Source organism: Orcinus orca, chromosome 2 (assembly GCF_937001465.1).
Source record: "Orcinus orca chromosome 2, mOrcOrc1.1, whole genome shotgun sequence".
Taxonomy (NCBI): domain Eukaryota; kingdom Metazoa; phylum Chordata; class Mammalia; order Artiodactyla; family Delphinidae; genus Orcinus; species Orcinus orca.
In genome coordinates, this window is record NC_064560.1 from 4,515,294 (window position 1) to 4,534,266 (window position 18,973).

The 18,973-nt window shown below is 38.8% G+C and overlaps 1 protein-coding gene across 2 annotated transcripts in view; it reads right to left on the reverse strand.

The window, feature by feature from the left end:
• The window catches only part of MRC1 (mannose receptor C-type 1), a 98,447-nt gene that overhangs the window by 17,342 nt on the left and 62,132 nt on the right, over positions 1–18,973 (reverse strand). For both annotated transcript variants that reach the window (XM_049706532.1, XM_012536298.3), the window contains exons 17-24: positions 17,872–18,035; positions 16,772–16,839; positions 15,393–15,493; positions 13,903–14,045; positions 13,167–13,281; positions 8,572–8,738; positions 5,698–5,800; positions 1,798–2,030 (exon numbers count right to left, since the gene is read on the reverse strand). In XM_049706532.1, coding sequence (XP_049562489.1) covers positions 1,798–2,030; positions 5,698–5,800; positions 8,572–8,738; positions 13,167–13,281; positions 13,903–14,045; positions 15,393–15,493; positions 16,772–16,839; positions 17,872–18,035 — 1,094 coding nt within the window. The remainder of the gene's footprint in view (positions 1–1,797; positions 2,031–5,697; positions 5,801–8,571; positions 8,739–13,166; positions 13,282–13,902; positions 14,046–15,392; positions 15,494–16,771; positions 16,840–17,871; positions 18,036–18,973) is intronic.

The following is an 18,973-nucleotide window of genomic DNA, read 5'->3' on the forward strand; positions in this document are numbered from 1 at the left end:
AGAAACACTTTTCTAATCTTCTTACTGTTTGGCTGTTGAAACAGGGCCAACAACAAATGACTTATGCAAGGTGACGTGGCTGGATAAGAGAGGAGCCTAGGTCTCTTACCTTCCAGTTAGGTGGTCTTTCAACCAAAATGAATCTGATGGCATCTTTTAAAGATAACTGTTTTATTCAATTTGCATACTTCTTATTAAATTTATTGGGGCAAATTTATGGTCACATACAAATTAACTGACAACATCAAAAAGACTACTTATCAATAATGTTCTTTTGACGGTCTAAAAGAAATTTTACAGGTAAAACCTCACAACAGATGCTGTATAACTTTAATCAGAGATAAGTGAATTTTTAAACCATTCAAACAGCTGTCCTCTTTTTAACTGCATTATTTAATTTACCAAAGCAATTACCAAAGACTTAATGACAAAATCAAAAGCATGCATTATCTCGAGTTAGAATTTTGTAGTATTCTACCATATTTAATCAAATAATGCTGGCATAATCATTAACTCCATAGATGTAATAAATAGAACAGTATTGTTTTAGCTATAAATGTTGGGATAATGGAAAGCTATTTAATCTTTCTAACAATAAATAAAAGCCTATTTTAAACTCGTAAGAGAATTGGGACCATATTTGTGAGAAGAAAATATATGAATTATCAAGAGAATTAGTTACTAAAAATAGATCCAACATAGAAGTAAAGATGCCGTGCTTAAGTTTAAACACAGAAATCATTGTGTAACTACTTACTTTTAAATGTTTACTAACCTACTCGGGAAATACGCATTGCAAGAAGTGTAAATGTTGAGCTCTGCATCATGGTGGAAGAAGTTCTACAAAGTCTGGCACCAGTCTGCTTTCCAGCTCTACCCCCTTACCTCCTTTTATTTCTTCTTGGTACTCCTTCCTTATGAGCCACCATCCCAGACCACATCTGTAAAGTTTGACTTTCTCAGAGAAGCCCTGTTGGTCCTCTCCCCTTGCACAAATGATCGCTTTTCTCTCCTCTCCCAGCACTTTGTATATACCTCTCTTTGACACTGTATTATCTCTTGATTACTTGTTGACATCTCTATTTATTGTACTAGGAAGTTTGCTGATTGACTAGTTAGATGGATGTATGGATGGATGGAGGATAGATGGATCCCCTGGCATCAGAGAAGACTCATTTTAGGAAAATGTTGGCAACTCCCACACCACTCTTAGTTCTGTGTCTCAACCCTCACTCTACACCATCTTCTGCCAACCTTCCTTCTCTGTTATGGAATACAGGGAATTGACCGCAATGAAATCTGTCACACACGGATGGAAGCGGCCCAGCTTCAGAACAGATAGCAACTCTAGAATGACTTTCCACAAAAAATAAGGAATATCCTCATCGCCCAGGAACTATGCCCCTGATGCTTTCTTAATTCCTTTCTTAATCCCTATGGCATAGTTGTCATCATGACACTAGAAAGAAATAAGTTAATAAATAAAACTGTTTAGATGCAGAACTTAATTTTCATACTCAAAATATACAGTAACACTGTATATTAAAAACCTAAGGAAAGTAAAAATAATACTTATCAGTTAGGTAAGTCTTAGTTTGATTTCTGACATAACATCACGAACTTGCTAGATCCTTGCACTGGGTCCTAGAGAGATTGGGTCTTGTACATGTCAGTATCATTTCTAAAGCCCAGCAGGCTTTTACACACAACAAGTATTCAACAGAATGAACAGAAGAGAATCATATTCAATCACAATTTATCAATCATGTCAAGTCGCGCATGTTTCCAGCATCTCACCAAGTTACTGTTCAGGGCGATCCACACAGGTTCATTCAGCGTCTGCATCTGCATCCACGCAAACGCATTACTATAGGGATCTAGAATGCTAGCAATCAGGGAAGCGTGAAGCTTGCAATAATCATCTGCTTCATGCCACTGCAGCTTTAATTTCATGAGTGAGTAGCTACTTTCCCCATATTTAATAAAGCCATCTGTTGGAATTGTTGTTGGAGAACTAGGCAAGGAAGGGTCTGGAATAAAAAATTATTTCCATTAATATTATACATTACCTGAGCGCCATCAGTACATGACTTCTATACCTCACACATCCTAAAAAGAATCTGAACAGCACAATTCAAACTGTCAGGTGTTAAACATATTTTCATGAGCCATTTCACACCAGAACACAAAGTTCTATTTTTTAATCAGTATGCCTGACTGAATTAAGTCATTTCCAAACGCTATTTAGCATATTAAGGTAAATACACGATCAAGTTTCTAAACTATAAAACCAAAAAGACTTGCAAATACTATGAGATCTAGTATCTGGATGAAAGACATGCCACAGTTTAATCTCATAAATTAAAGAACATCTATCATCCTGTCAACACGAATCTTTCTTTTTTTTCCATCTTGGTCAATTTTAAGGTCAAGAACAGTCTTCCTCTCCTTCCCTCCCCCCACCCGACTCTGTTCCATTCCACCCATGAATTTGCATCTATTTGTATCTATTTGGCTTCACCTGTGAGTCATGTACCTTCAAGAAATTGGTTTATGGTCTGGAATGAAGCCATATAACAGTTTCCACTTCATTTAACCTTGATCTCAGGATCAAGCTTTAATCTTATGACGATTTCCCATGTGAGCCCCATATCTTATCCAAACTGAAGGCTTTGCAAGCTGGTGTCACTCTGGCTTTCTGATCTTTCCTCCTCAATCTCTCAGCATGCGTTTCTAATAACGACTCTAGACCCACCCATACTTTGGGCCACTTACTGTCAAGACCCCAAAAAATCTTGTTTCTGGGCGCCTTAGCTGATGCCTTAGGGCAGAACAGAGGTCAGCGGATGACAGCCAGAGGGTGAAATCTGGCCTGTTGTCTGTTTTTGTAGCCCATGAGTTTTTAAATGGTTGGGGAAAAAAAAACAATGAAAAATATTTTGTGACATGTAAACAATACATGAAATTCCAATTTGTGTCCATAAATAAAGTTTCAGTGGAACTCGGCCACGCTCATTTGTTTACATACTGTCTATGATTGTCTGCGATCACAGCAGAGTTGAGTCATTGCAACAAAAACTTCATGGTCTACAAAGCCTGCAATATTTATAATATGTCTCTTACAGAAAAAGGTTGCCAACCCCTGGTCTAGGGCTTTAGATGTCTCTGCATACTGATGTTGTCTTGGCCAATTCTCCAACCTGTTCCACTGCATACCAACCCAACCCACCATGTGCCCTGTTCTGCCACTCCAAGAATGCCAAACTTTCTTTTGAAGAATCTGGTAAGGCAACAATTTTAATTCAGCAAGGAGGGCAGCCTCCCCTTTCTTCTGCTGTTGCTGCCACCGTGTGTTGATAGAATAGCATTAAACCAAGAGACCCAGCCCCGGATCCTTACATGTTACAGCCCGTAGGAAGTAAAAAGTCTCATCGTTTCCCACCTTGGAGAGAGCTGGGTTTGTCTTAACAACATGGGAAAAGTTTTGGACTGCTAAAAGTGCCCAATGAAGCTTGAGAGAAAGCTTTAAGAAGCTTCGCCAAAGGCTGTACGCAGCCAGGAAATTAGCTCATTTATCCAATTAGCTTGTTTATTAACACACTCATAGAAAAAATTACAAGGAAAAAACTAAATCACTGAGAGGTTACTTTCAGGTGGTTAGATTATGGGTCATTTTTTCTCTTTATGCTTTTCTGTATTTTCTAAAATTTCATCAAGGGATTGTTCTTAAGTGTTTTATATTCGTATGTATTCATTCACGTTTTTATTTAGGTATCTTTATATATTTACATGAATTCATATATATTCATTCATACACACTCATATATATGAATAAAAGCAACACTGTTTTACTTTTCATTTATTTAATTTTATTCTTTTGGCCACGCTGCACAGATTGCGGGATCTTAATTCCCCAACCAGGGATCAAACCCAGGCCCCAGCAGTGAAAGCCCTGAGTCCTAAACACTGGACCACCAGGGACTTCCTGAAAACAACATTGTTTTAAAAAAATACTGAACACACATTCTTTGTTGAAATTTTAGAAAATATAGAAAAGCATAAAAATGAGGAAAAAATTACTTAGAATCTAACCACATCAATATTTTAGTGTTTCCTCATAATTGTTATATATAGAGAGATATATATAGATGTATAGACATATTATATATAATATAAATGCAAATATATATACATAGAGAGAGAGCGTTAGAAAGAGACAGTTTTCGATAAATGAAGAAAAATACAGTAGTACAGTGAAGGAACGAAAGGTCTTAATCCCACGATGCAAACACATCCACTATTCCTATTTTGATGCATTTCCATCGCCTTCTTGTTCTTTTTTTTAAGGGGGTTCAAAGTGTTTTCTGCATCATCAGTAGTCTACAAAATTTCATATTCTGTCTTTTTCACGTTAACACTGTCGACCTTTCCTGAAACCTAAGTCATTAAAAATTGTCAAAATATCTTTTGTTGGCAGCAAATATTCTATCCCTTGTGTTTACAGGAAGAAGAAAAAGAAGATTTTAAACAAGTTTAGGAATCATCATTCCCTCCTGGAAGGGGACTCCCCTCTTTCCCCAAAGTGTGGAAGCACAGATGCATTACCAGTGGCCTAAGATTCTGGTGCTCGAAGGGTGTAGCAGAGAGAGAAAAGCGGCACGGCCTGGACCTTCTTTTGGATCAATAGGAGGTTAGAATTCCTGCAGGACTTTGCAATCATCTGAAAATATCTTCAGTGATTTTCAGTCATTGTCAGAAATTGCTATCAGTTCCCTGATTCCCCAGAAAGTATAGAAAAATTTGTTAGATCCGGGAGATCAAGCAGCTTCTAATTCAAGCTCCTCTGAGAGCTCTGCTCAGGGTGACAGCAACCCACCTCAACTTCAACCCTCATCTCTAATCTTTTATTTTCTGAACCTCTTCTTATGTAGCCAAATGTTTCTATTCTAATTTCACTCGAAACTAAAATGCACACGACTATAATCTTGATTCTTGGTCGATATCCACATATCTGTTTTATTTTCTTTGCACCATAGTTAGGCTTCCTAAGATGAAAAAAGGACCACAAATAAGACATCTACATTTTTAGAGACACAAAATATATAAAAAGTAATGAAGCATATAGGGTGTTTTGGGGCAATGGTTCTCAAATTACACAAATTGAAGTGAGGTATCCCTGCTCTGACATTTTTTACTTTTAAGGTAGAGGTAAGCAAGCATCCCAAATTTCTAACAAAATTAGAAAAAGTTTCAACCTCTAGTTTAACCTGTGCAAACTTTCTGGTAATGGATGAGGGGGCACATTCGTGAATAAATTACGGAAAATATCCTTTTTGTCTGTCACAGCCATCCATGGATGAAAGTGAGAATCAAATAAATATGTTGATGGGGACTTCCCTGGCGGTCCAGTGATTAAGACTCCGTGCTTCCACTGCAGGGGCGCAGGTTCGATCCTTCATCGGGGAACTAATATTCCACATGCCACACGGCACGGCCAAAATAAAAATTTTAATTATTTAATTAAAATTTTTTTTAAAAAACAACGTGTTGATGTGCAAGGGAAGGGTCACTTTTAAAACAAAACTTAATTTTTTTAGAGCAGTTTAAGGCGCACAGCAAAATTGAGAAGAATGTCACTTTTTTAAAAGTATGGAAAAACCCCACCTCTTCCACCCAGCGTGGTCCGGTAGGACTTACCGGGAGGTGTACGGCATATATAACCTCGCTTACTGTCACAGGTGTCATCCATCCATTTTCCTGCGTCCCTTGACTTCCCTCCGATAATAAGAACACAGTCAGCCTGTATATTCATGGAGAAGAAAAAAAAAAGGCAAATGTGGATGGATAATTATTTAAACCAATTCATTAATAAGCAAAAAAAAAAAAAAAATCCTTTATCCCTAACCTCCAACTTTAAGGATAGTCCTAATTCATCTACAGCATGTTTAATTCATCCCTACTTTCCATGCTACTGGCCAGCTTCCATGCAGATCCCTCATTGAACCCTTGCTATTTTAATTGAAAATTAAGCAGAGTTGGATAAACTTTGGAGCTGGTTCTGAGAAACGCTGCTGTCAGAAATCTCATTAATTCCCTGAAAGCTACCACAGCTTTCACCAGGGCCAGAGACATCTTCTCAGCCTCCAGCCTCATTATCCCATGAGCCTCAACTATCAGGAACCCCTAACCGTACATTTCAAAGATTCTCTGCTCATTCCCATCCCCCTTCTTAGCTATTCTTATCTTTCATTATCCTGGCTCAGCATCTCTCCTCTAAACCAGGAAACCTACACAGAACAAGCATGTCTCCACTACACAATGCACGTGAACATTTCTCTCCCACTCTCTTTATCAAACCATATTTAATCCTCTTCATTTTATAAGTCCTGAAATTGTAACAACACAATATATGTGTTTTGATTCCAGTTTTGTGGAATACAAACTTTATATTTTTACACACACTAAGAAAAAAATCTAGGAATAAAACCAACAAAACAGTGTTGTTGTTTTTTTCCTGGAAGGTGAGTTTACAGATTTTGTTTGTTTCTGTTGTTTCTCCTTTTCATTATGTTCTAAAAACAACAAAACTTGTGCAACATTGAATTTTTTTAAATGAAATTTACCACTCATCCAGGAAATCTTTCTAAGCAAACCCTATCTCACTCCAGTCTACTTTTCAGCCCTCATTTATGTAATAAGGATTGAAAGAATTTCTCCCCCAAAAGTCACTTACCCACAACCAGAATATATCTACCCTACACGGAGCTACCAAATTAATTATCATAAAGATGCCATCTTGATGAGATTGTTTTTCTGCTCAAAACCTTTTTTTTTTTTTTTTTTTTTTTGCTGCCTATCTGACAAAGTCCAAACTCTTTCTCAGGGCATCTAAATTTCTCTGAATTCTGCTTTCCACGTTCTAAAGTTGATGCCTATTTCTTTTCTGCATGACACTCCTACTATATTTAAAGCTCTTTACTTCCGCCCAAACCCATCTTGTGCCTTTTTCTTAAAGACTTTATTCACCTTTCCCACTTAACACAACTTTCTCCAGCCTCTTGCCATGATTCCCTAATCATGATGTTTTAAACTTCTTGGGAAGAAGACCCACATTCTTCTTCACATGCCTTCTTTCCATCAAATGAAGAGCTCCACAGATATGTGCTGCCTGATTAGATCACTACATCTCACGGTAAGTTTCCTTCCTCCTAACTACTATCATGCTTTATAGCTGATCTTCTCATTACACACTTTCATTTTGTTCCTCTCGTCTTTCTTGTAGAAGACTTGGGGTCTAGCTTAGGTGTAAGCTTCTTCAAGGTAGAATAAAATCTTATGTGCCTTCATGGATTCCACAATGCCTAGTATGGTGTTTAACACTGATTAGTCAGCTTCAATGATGTAAGATTAAAAACAGGGAAATAAAGAAGCAATTGTCATGTACCACAATGTTCATTGAAGCTCTATTTACAACAGCCAGGACATGGAAGCAACCTAAGTGTCCATCAACAGATGAATGGATAAAGAAGATGTGGCACATATATACAATGGAATATTATTCAGCCAGAAAAAGAAATATAATTGATCTATATGTAGTGAGGTGGATGGACCTAGAGTCTGTCATACAGAGTGAAGTAAGTCAGAAAGAGAAAAACAAATACACTATGCTAACACATATATATGGAATCTAAAAAAAAAAATGGTCATGAAGAACCTAGGGGCAGGACAGGAATAAAGACAGACGTAGAGAATGGACTTGAGGATATTGGGAGGGGGAAGGGTAAGCTGGGACGAAGTGAGAGAATGGCACTGACATATATACACTACCAAACGTAAAACAGATAGCTAGTGGGAAGCAGCCGCATAGCACGGGGAGATCAGCTCGGTGCTTTGTGACCACCTAGAGGGGTGGGATAGGGAGGGTGGGAGGGAGACGCAAGAGGGAGGGGATATGGGAATGTATGTATATGTATAGCTGATTCACTTTGTTATGCAGCAGAAACTAACACACCCTTGTAAAGCAATTATACTCCAATAAGGATGTTAAAAAATAAATAATTTTAAAAAATTTTTTTAAAAAAGAAGCAATCGTCTGTGTCTTAGGTTAATGCACTTAGCAGAGTGTGTGACACATAGTTAACACTCTGCAAACAGTAGCTCAGTCATGATGATGACGACGACGATAACTTCAGAAGCAGTAGGAGCTTGCAGAACTACACCCCAAATACTACAACACTTTCAAGAGTTTAGGGGTAGCTGATGCAAAGAACATTGCTAACTCTGGGTTCAAGCGTACATGCTGACGGCAGCCTGGGCCCATACTGGAGCTGGCTTTCCCTATTCTTGCTACCATCACCGTCTATGTCCTCCCGCCCCCAACCAAAGATGAAGAGTTCTTAACTGAATGTATACCCCTTCCTTCAAGGCTGGCTCAGTCTGAAACAGTTAAAATGTGCAAGAATGAATCGGATCAAGGAGTACTCTGGCAGAATTTTTCACAGATTAACCACTAATACGTCGACCTGAAGCAAACCGACAGTGTATGGAGAGGTGACAGAAAGCGATATTTACATCTTCATAAGAAAGACTACTCCTTCTCCCACCAGGGTAACCTTTCCCCCAGTTTGTGTAATGCACTCCTCGGCCATCCGTCCAAAGGAACGTGTGCTCTGAATTGACATCATTCAGCCCAGTCCAGGTGTGAAAAGTGGAGTTTTTCATATGATACGTAAGGAATGCTGAAAGAAAGTTTCACAAGATCATTGTGAACTTTTAGGGGAAAGACTCCAATATCAAAAATACTCAGAATACAATAATTTATAAATACCGAGCATGTGATCAATGTCTTTATTATCATTTAAAAGCACTTACCATGAAAACAAACACATTCTAACCTGAGCAGCATGTTATCACGTCAACTTTGGACTTTGTTTCTCATAAGAATAGTCTAGGTTTCATCTGGGTCACTGCAGATAGTTGTATAGGTTGTGCCCTACCCAAGGACCCTGGGGCGCTGGGGCCAGGGAGGCTGAAATCCACCCTATGCCCCACCCTCCATTTTGTACACCCAGATCTGGGTTTTGGCTGCCTACCGTCCTGCACGAAGAGGTACATTTTTCTAATTCACGCACAGTCATCCTGTACTAGTTAGCACGTGTCCTGTTTCTATAAATAAGATAACCTGATTATACTGGGTTGGCCAAAAAGTTTGCTCAGGTTCTTCTAAAATGGATTAAAGACCTAAATGTAGGGCAGACACTATCAAACTCTTAGAGGAAAACATAGGCAGAACACTCTATGACATAAATCACAGCAAGATCCTTTTTGACCCACCTCCTAGAAGAATGGAAATAAAAACAAAAATAAACAAATGGGACCTAATGAAACTTCAAAGCTTTTGCACAGCAAAGGAAACCATAAACAAGACCAAAAGACAACCCTCAGAATGGGAGAAAATATTTGCAAATGAAGCAACTGACAAAGGATTAATTTCCAAAATATACAAGCAGCTCATGCAGCTCAATATCAAAAAAAACAAACAACCCAATCCAAAAATGGGCAGAAGACCTAAATAGACATTTCTCCAAAGAAGATATACAGACTGCCAACAAACACATGAAAGAATGCTCAACATCACTAATCATTAGAGAAATGTAAATCAAAACTACAATGAGACATAATCTCACACCGGTCAGAATGGCCATCATCAAAAAATCTAGAAACAATAAATGCTGGAGAGGGTGTGGAGAAAAGGGAACCCTCTTGCACTGTTGGTGGGAATGTAAATTGATACACTCACTATGGAGAACAGTATGGAGGTCCCTTAAAAAACTAAAAATAGAACTACCATACGACCTAGCAATCCCACTACTGGGCATATACCCTGAGAAAACCATAATTCAAAAAGAGTCATGTACCAAAATGTTCATTGCAGCTCTATTTACAATAGCCAGGACATGGAAGCAACCTAAGTGCCCATCATCGGATGAATGGATAAAGAAGATGTGGCACATATATACAATGGAATATTACTCAGCCATAAAAAGAAACGAAATTGAGATATTTGTAGTGAGGTGGATGGACCTAGAGTCTGTCATACAGAGTGAAGTAAGTCAGAAAGAGAAAAACAAATACACTATGCTAACACATATATATGGAATCTAAGAAAAAAAAAAAGGTCATGAAGAACCCAGGGGTAAGACGGGAATAAAGACACAGACCTACCAGAGAATGGACTTGAGGATATGGGGAGGGGGAGGGGTGAGGTGGGACGAAGTGAGAGAGAGGCATGGACATATATACACTACCAAACGTAAAGTAGATGGCTAGTGGGAAGCAGCCGCATAGCACAGGGAGATCAGCTCGGTGCTTTGTGACCACCTAGAAGGTGGGATAGGGAGGGTGGGAGGGAGGGAGATGCAAGAGGGAAGAGATATGGGAACATATGTATATGTATAACTGATTTACTTTGTTATGCAGCAGAAACTAACACACCATTGTAAAGCAATTATACTGCAATAAAGATGTTTTTTTTTTAAAAAAGGCATGGAGATTAAAAAAAAAGAAGGATGTTACGGAAAAACCCGAACGAACTTTTTGGCCAACATAATAATAACTAGGGGCCAAAGAGAGCTCTTAACCTTAAAAAGTTCTGAAAATAGAAACTATTTGTCAAAACGAAAAAGCATTAGGCTGTCAAATGATCACCACCTTGGACTGACAAACCAAAAGAGCTACCCGAATGGAACTCCTCCAGGACAGCCAGTTCCTAAGGGGTCAGCAGCCATCCACACCCACTGCGCGTGCTGGGACCCAGGGGGCATCCCGGTGCTAAGTGCTCACATCACTGGGAGAGAAATTCAGAGAAAGCAGGACAAATATGGCCTCTTGCTTCTTTATCAATTCTGTGGCAGACAGGATGGTGGCAAATATCCAGAAACTCTAAGAGGCTTAAATATACATGTTCCCCATCCCTTCTCCAGCAGCCCATCCCCATGCCTGCCACACCACGGCAGCCGCCTTCTGAGGCCAGCAACCTCCCCTGCCAGGAGCTGTGGACACCAAGGACACTAGATGGGACCGAGTAAATGAGCACGGACTCTACGGGACAATTTCCAAACTCTGCTTAAACATGACTCCTGAATGCAAATAGGAGACCAAATGACTAAGCACTTGGGTTACTAATAGAAAATGTAAAGTAGAAAGAAGGCCACAGAGATCATCTGTTTATTCATGAACAAACAGTTCCACAGAAGGGTCATTGCTACAGGCTTACTCTTCAGCAGAGTAACAGACGCCACGACACTGCTCAGAGATTTGCTTATTTCTCTATTAACTCAAAGTAAAAAAAAAAAAAAGAAAAGAAATTTCTTATAATATTTTTCAGAAAGAAAAGAGCATGGGTAGATATTTACTTTGGTTTTTTTTATTTCCTAAATAAGATCATAACTCTTGCCTTATCCCCAACTTGAAATGAAACGTGGAAAAGCTCTACCTGCCAATATTTCTACACTGACTTGTTTTCTGCCAAGAACCACAAAAAGAATTCAACAGCGTGTGCCTGTGTTGCCAGGAATAATGTTAGTTTATCTGAAAATTGTTCCCTTCTGCACATCTCTACGACCCAGGTTCTAATTTTGTTATGGCAAGAATCAGCTCTTTGTGGTTAAGAGAGGGAATCAATTATTGTGTTTCTCTGCTGGGTAGCTAAGCCCAGAATGTGGTAGACCAGTTAGAGAAATGTGAGTGTTATATTCCTGAATTTTTTTTATTGTGTGCTATGGTTTGACACTTTTCTTTCAGTGTCTGGCAAGCTGCTGAACTTGTCAAAGGTTCTCAGTGAAAGCCTGGTTGATTTACTGAAGAATGTGTTCCAAGAAAGCACATGGTAGCATTTATGGAGTGAAACTAACACTTAGGAGAGCGCCACACAGCGTTCCAAGGTCTCTCTTCTTTCTTATCTTTTTTGAGGCATATCATTTTTTCCAATAAATGATTTTGGAAGTCAAAGAACCTCTGAACCAAAAGGGAACTTAGAAATCATCCAGTCTACATCTTTCCCCAACGACAGCTCCTAAATTCCTACACACAACAAATATGCATTGGCCATCTTCCATGCTACATACCAGTCAACACATGTGACTCTGCAGCACCCATTTCAGTACCTTCCAACAAAAGCATTTTCACAGCCCTTTACAAGAACTCACGAAGCATCCCATCCAATTCGTTCTAATTGTTAGAATAACCTCCTAATTTTGAGCCTACGTTTGTTTCCCTGTAACTGCCACTCATGGGTTCTAAGTCTTCCTTCTTTAGTGGGACGATCCTTCAAAGTTCACATCCTCTTTTCCAGGCTGTGAAACCTAGTGTCTTTCAAACCGTCCTCACTCGCTGCTGGCTGTGGTTTCCAAACCTTCATCAGTTTAGCTGCTGTCATCTGAAAGGCCCGCAGTTGGTCAACATCATTTTTAAAGTAACTAATTTAACCTAATATCTACTTCCAGTAAGGTGGCCCCAAAAAGACCATGTGAAAGGGGTCAAGTACCTTTCTCTTGACCACAGTATAATGAATTTTACAATCTGCTGTATGTAAGTGGTGTGTTTCTTCATCCTGTTCTTCAAAGTTCTGGCTTATCCTTACGTTTTATCAAATGTTTTTTTCTCAATTTGTTCAAAGTTCATATTGAAAAATTAGTTTTATTGCATTATAAATTCTATATCAAGTGACTAGAAGAGCAGTAAATGGAAAATGAGCAATTTCTAATTTTACTCCTGGAACTACTCTTCTTCTTTGACTCTTTGGTGAAAAAACTGGTTTGGCAGAAACAGATGGAATTGAAGCTGGAAGACCCAGTTTGATTCCCAGTCCTACCCCTTGCCCTGTAAGCTCCCTGATCTAAGGCTCCCTGAGCACATTTCCTCATTCACAAGGGACTAATGATTCCTGCTTCATAGACTTGTTAGGAAAATGGAAAGGCAACTTACATGTAAAACGCTCAGCATAAGGCCTACAGCTAATAAAATAGCTCCCAACATGTGCTTGTTTTCCCTTCCTAGTCTTTACTCTGGAACACCAAAAATTCATTTACTATAAGCAACATTCTACCATTTTAGGGGAAAAAGTTACATATTTATGTTCATCACTGACTGTAAAACAGCCCACACACCTTGCTCTTTTTCATTGTGTATGGACACCAGATTTCCTCCAAATCCTATGCAAGCTTTTCGTGCCTCTTGCCAATTTTTTCTTTCTTCTTCAACAAATCCAAAGATTTTGAAACACTCGGATGGAAGGAGAAAAAAATCATAGGGATTAGATAAAGATAACAGTATTTGCTCTAAAGAAATCAAAATGATCCATGAAGATTAGAGCTAAATATACATTTGCTCACAACCAAATAGAAATGCAAAAAATTGTTAGTTTTAGGGCTTCCGTGGTGGCGCAGTGGTTGGGAGTCCGCCTGCCGATGCAGGGGACACGGGTTCGTGCCCTGGTCCGGGAGGATCCCACATGCCGCGGAGCGGCTGGGCCCGTGAGCCATGGCCGCTGAGCCTGAGCGTCCGGAGCCTGTGCTCCTCAGCGGGAGAGGCCACAACAGTGAGAGGCCCGCGTACCGCAAAAAAAAAAAAAAAAAAAAAGGAAAAAAAAATTGTTAGTTTTATTACCCATCAGCTTTCTTTGCAAAGTTTTTTCTCTCTTGGGACAAAGGGCATGACTATTTGGGTAATACCGTCAAGTCTACTATCAATTCCCACAGAGAATTTAACATGGACTTTCCACATATTCTTGCCTAAAAATTTTAAAGTGATGAGCCAAGCAAACATTAACTTGAAGCTGAAAGATTTGCACTGCTACTCTCCACACTAGCCAGTGACGTGACTACAACTAAGTTTTCTTAGTACCTTGTAATTATAAAAATTCCAACCTTCCTTACAACCTCCTGGGACCGAGGGTGTGGTAGGGAGAGCCGTGGCATTGATACTACTGTTATGGCGTTGACAAATGAAGGCATTTGGAGAACCACAGTTAATGTCATTCCAGAACCCTGACAAAGAACAGAATAGTTAAATTAGGTTTACATGCTTAAAAACACTGTTTTTTAAAAAAACTTTTTTAAAAACATTTTTTTTAAAAAAAACACCTTTGTATTGAAGTACAGTTGGTTTACAATGTTGTGTTAGTGTTGGGTGTAAAGCACAGTGACTCAGTTATATATATCAAATTCTTTTCCATTATAGGTTATTACAAGATATTGAATACAGTTTTCTGTGCCATACAGTAGGTCCTTGTGGTTTATCTATTTTATATATAGGAGTTAAAAACACTTTTTAAAATGTGTTTAGTTTATAATAGCCAAGACATGGAAGCAACCTAAATGTCCATCAACAGAGGAATGGATAAAGGAGTTGTGGTACATGTATACAATGGAATATTGCTCAGCCATGAAAAAGAATAAAATAATGCCATTTGCAGCAACCTGGGTGGACCTAGAGACTGTCAAACTGAGAAAAATAAGTCCGGCAGAGAAAGAGAAATATCATATGATACTGCTTATATGCAGAATCTAAAAAAAAATTGATACAAACGAACTTATTTACAAAACAGAAACGGACTCACAGACTTAGAAAATGAACTTATGGTTACGGGGGGGGGGAAGGGGGAGGGGGATAGTTAGGGAGTTTGGTATTGACATGTATACACTGCTGCATTTAAAATAAATAACCAACAGGGGAAAAAAAGATAATAAAAAGCTTACCCCTCCCCCAAAATAAATAAATTTTAAAAATGTGTTTATATTTTATAAGGATTCTCAAAAATGGTTTATGCTACAAACATCATTTTTACACAAGAGAAAGATCTATGTGATACCCTTTTGCGCTTTCACTTAAACCAATAATACTTCAACTTTATAGAGAGTTTACTATGAGCAAAGCACATACTAGATGTTGCAGGTTATTATCTAAATAGCCAGTAATTGCTAATAATAATAATCTAATAAACTTTATATACAAAGCATTTGCTTAGTGTTTTAGATGTATTATCTCAATCTTCTCAACAACTGATACATTCTGTTATTATTCCCATTTTACAGATAAAGACATAGAGATAAAGGAGATAGATAAACATTCTGGATACTTTCCTCATTCAGAACATGAAAACATGTTTCATAAAATGAGAAGTGAGCAGATTGTATCATTTAATTAGAGTAAATGTTAAGCATCCATTCTCCTTACAAATTGAACAGTTATGTTGCTAAAATCAGAATTCTCCTTGATTCTCTCTCCTTTTCTTGTCTGATTTAAGCACACAACTTGCTACTTTTAGCCTAAGGACGTAGCAAATGACACGTCACACCACAAGGCAGATTCAAGAAGATTGTGATCTTATCTACCTGAATTTGAATACATGGTGACACAGTTTTCATCATCATTTGCAAAATTGGGTTCCCCTGTGGCCCAAGCCACATAATCCACTTTGCTTCCGTCCATCCAACTGGAAAAGAAAATTCAGCCGTTCAGCAAAACTCCAATCAGAAGAGTTGGCTACAGCCTAGTGGTGGGAACAGGCAAGTCAATCAAGATGAAGACAGCACAGCATCCGAAGCAAAGAGAAGAGAGGTTTCTAGAGAGAGCAGCAGGAAACCCCCACAGGTCATGGGTGCTCCCCCGGGGAACTGAGGTCTCCTGTAGTAACTGGATGCCTGGCTCGTCTGCTTTCTTTTCCCTCCCTGGAAGAAGTACTTTTATTCTTGATGTGAGAGAAGAAATGGAGATCCCAGTTACCCTGGAAGTGCACCAGAAGTAAACATCCTCCCATAGGACTTCTTAGGCATGAGTCCCACAAAACAAAACCACCCACAGACAGACGGAGAATACAGAGTTTCTCACTGGGCCTCTTCTCTGATCTTCATGTTTACTCTGGTTTCCCCTAAGGTAGGTAAGCCAATAATCATTTTCATGAATTATGGAAATTCGGGGGCCGTTTGTGAGCTGGAAGGAGACCAGGAGATCACCGAATTCGACCCTCTCATTTGGAGGATGGTTAAAACGGATGCTTGTCCAAAGGAGCATCACACATTTCTGATCTTTAAAAATAATGAGAGTGAGTTTGGGTCTTTCTTGCCAAAAATGCAATAGCAATCACATGGAACATATGTGGTTAATACATCTATGCAGGAGCCAGGAAGACAAACTTGCTCTTCAAACTTAGAAGCACGTGGGTACTGATGAACAAGGAAAGAAACCCCCCAAAATGTACTAATTTCCTCCCTCCTGCAGCTCTTGCTGCTCCCTGAACCTAATGAAAAACAGTATAGTCATTCCTTTGAAGGGAAAGCATTTCAGGCAGTTGAAAGAATACTTCAAAAGCAGTGCTCCGAAAGCAGGAAGAGGGGCAACACGAAAGGCCCCTTTGGTTCTAGGCACCAAGGACCGTCCAAATGGGAATAATTTTTCAAATAGCTTCAATATTCATATCTGTATAATACATCTTCCTAGCAGACGATTTACTAACAGTTGATGACCTCCTGAAACAAAGAGAGGTGACATTTTGCAAGATTCAATCAGAGTCTGAGTTGTTTGAGATTTATAATGTTGAAATATTGAACAGGATTTTAAAAAACTGGTTTGTGTTTTTAAGATGCTTTGTAGATGGAGAGCCCAGCAGGATTTTTTTTTACATTCATTCAGCAGAACCAAAATCTGAAAATCACTTTTTGTTGCTCATCACAGCACTGTCCTAAGCAAAGTTGTTGTATTTTGATTTACTTACGTAAACTTTTTATCCAAGCTGATCAATAAACCAATAAAATATGCTGGCTGTGCATCATTCCTGTTGACCTAGAACATGGAAGTTTACATGTAGTTCAATCTGTACTTAGATGATAAGCAAATTCTTAAATAAAACCTACAGATTAACGAGGCAGGCTATTTGGGGACTTTTCTAAGGAGGCATTCAGACAGAAACTTTGTTGTATATTCAATGGTTTTCATAGAAATAAAAGGAAAAGTATGCACATTATATAACAACCTGCATTTATATAGCAAATACCTTAAGACATTCTCTGTAACATCAGATGTCATTAGACACTATTAAAGACGTTCTTTAAAACAAAGTAGCCATTTGGGATTATGTGTCTAAGGAAAGACTTCTCCACCCACAAATATACTGGTGCAATATTAGGAAAGATCCTGAGAATTTCAAACCACGGTATATCTACGAAGATGGAGATAAGTCGTGCTACACTCCAATACCTTTGTGATCAAATGAATTTTTATTCTTTCGTTACCGTTGAACTTATTTTTTTCCTTCTATCCCTCTTACCTCCTTTCTGGAAAACAATAAAGATGCCACGAAGATTTTTAAAGAGAAAGATCAAGCCAAGGACGCTTGGAAAGAAACCAATTATACCTTCACTGTTAGCTGACAATTTTGGCACAACCAAAAAAGACTTTTATATGAATAATCAACTGTACTATCTATTAATCAAGAATCTGGTTAAGATTAAGACATAAATTATAATCAACTTGCACTAAACACAAAGGGTCCAGGATTGATATATTAAGAATGATAATCTTTGAAAATCAAATTAGTGAACTCAAAGCCATCAAGTCTGGATTCTCCCAAAGCCCAGGCTAAACACTGTTTCTGGGTTCTCTGATTCTCCACTGAATACTCCAGCAATCAGGTCATTCACTTCTGCGATGGCCAATACCCAGCACCCCTGCCCTGACACTCACATCTTTACCCCTGACCTTAGGAGGTTCAAATTCAGCACATAATTGGAAATTGCACCATGGGGTAGCAATCGTAGACATTATCTTTGCTTAGCACATGTCACTGTTCCATTCTTAAATTAATCATATGCTTACATATTTCCATAGAAACTTCTTTTCGCTTTCACTTCGGATAGAAACAAGATCACCAAAATTCCTCTTGCAAAATTCTCGTGCCTTGTCCATGGTTTCCTTCTCTTTGCTAAAATAATACTGGTAGTCTTTGTAAATAGCCCACCCATCGTCAGTGACTGGTGGATCTGAAAAATTAGTGGAAAAAAGGTGATGAATTTTATTTAGACAAATTCAAGAATCTGGTATGTATGCCACACAAAAGCGAAAAGAGCAGAGTAGCGCTATCAGAGGTATCTGCAGCTCTGAGAGCTCAGAAGGAGAAGGAAGTTGATGCCAATACAGACTGAATCACCTAAATCCAAATATCTACTTTCCACTAACTCTGTAAAAAATAGTTACTTTTCTTCTCAGCTAAGTTCCATGATCATTATTGGGTAAAAGAACTCCCAATGTTACATTCGCCAATAGGAGCTGGAATGACTGACATACACGCACCCGTGATGTTTTAGGTTCAAAGAGTGGAAACTGTGAGAAAGCAACTTTCATCTTAAATTTAACAAAGAACTTGTAAAAGATGGACCTGGGTGCTTCAATGTGTAATTGAAGAACTAAGGAATTCAGGTACCAGGAGGGCTCCGAAGGCTTTTTCCCAACTATGGAATTCCATGATTCTGTGCTATAGTAGTTTGAGGAAAAGCCCCAAAGATGCCCAGGTCTTAATCTCTGGAATCTGTGACTGTTATACAGGAAAACGTACTTTGTAGACATGATTAAGTTAAGAACCTTCAGATGGAGAGATTACCCTAAATTATCTGGGTGGGCCCTAAATGTAATTCATCAGTATCCTTACAGAGGGAGATGTGAGTACAGAAGAAGGTGGTGATGTGACAAACGAAGGAAGATGCTACACTGCTGGTTCTGAAGATAAAGGGAGGGGCCGTGAACCAACACATGCAAGGAATGCAGCTCTAGAAGCTTGTGACAAGGAAGGAGATTCACCCTTAGAGGCTCTGGAGGGAGCATGGTCCTGCCTATCCCTTGATTTCAGCCCAGGGAAACTGAGTTCACATCTCTGACTTCCAGAACTGTAAGGGAATATACGTGTGTAGCTTTAAGCCACCAA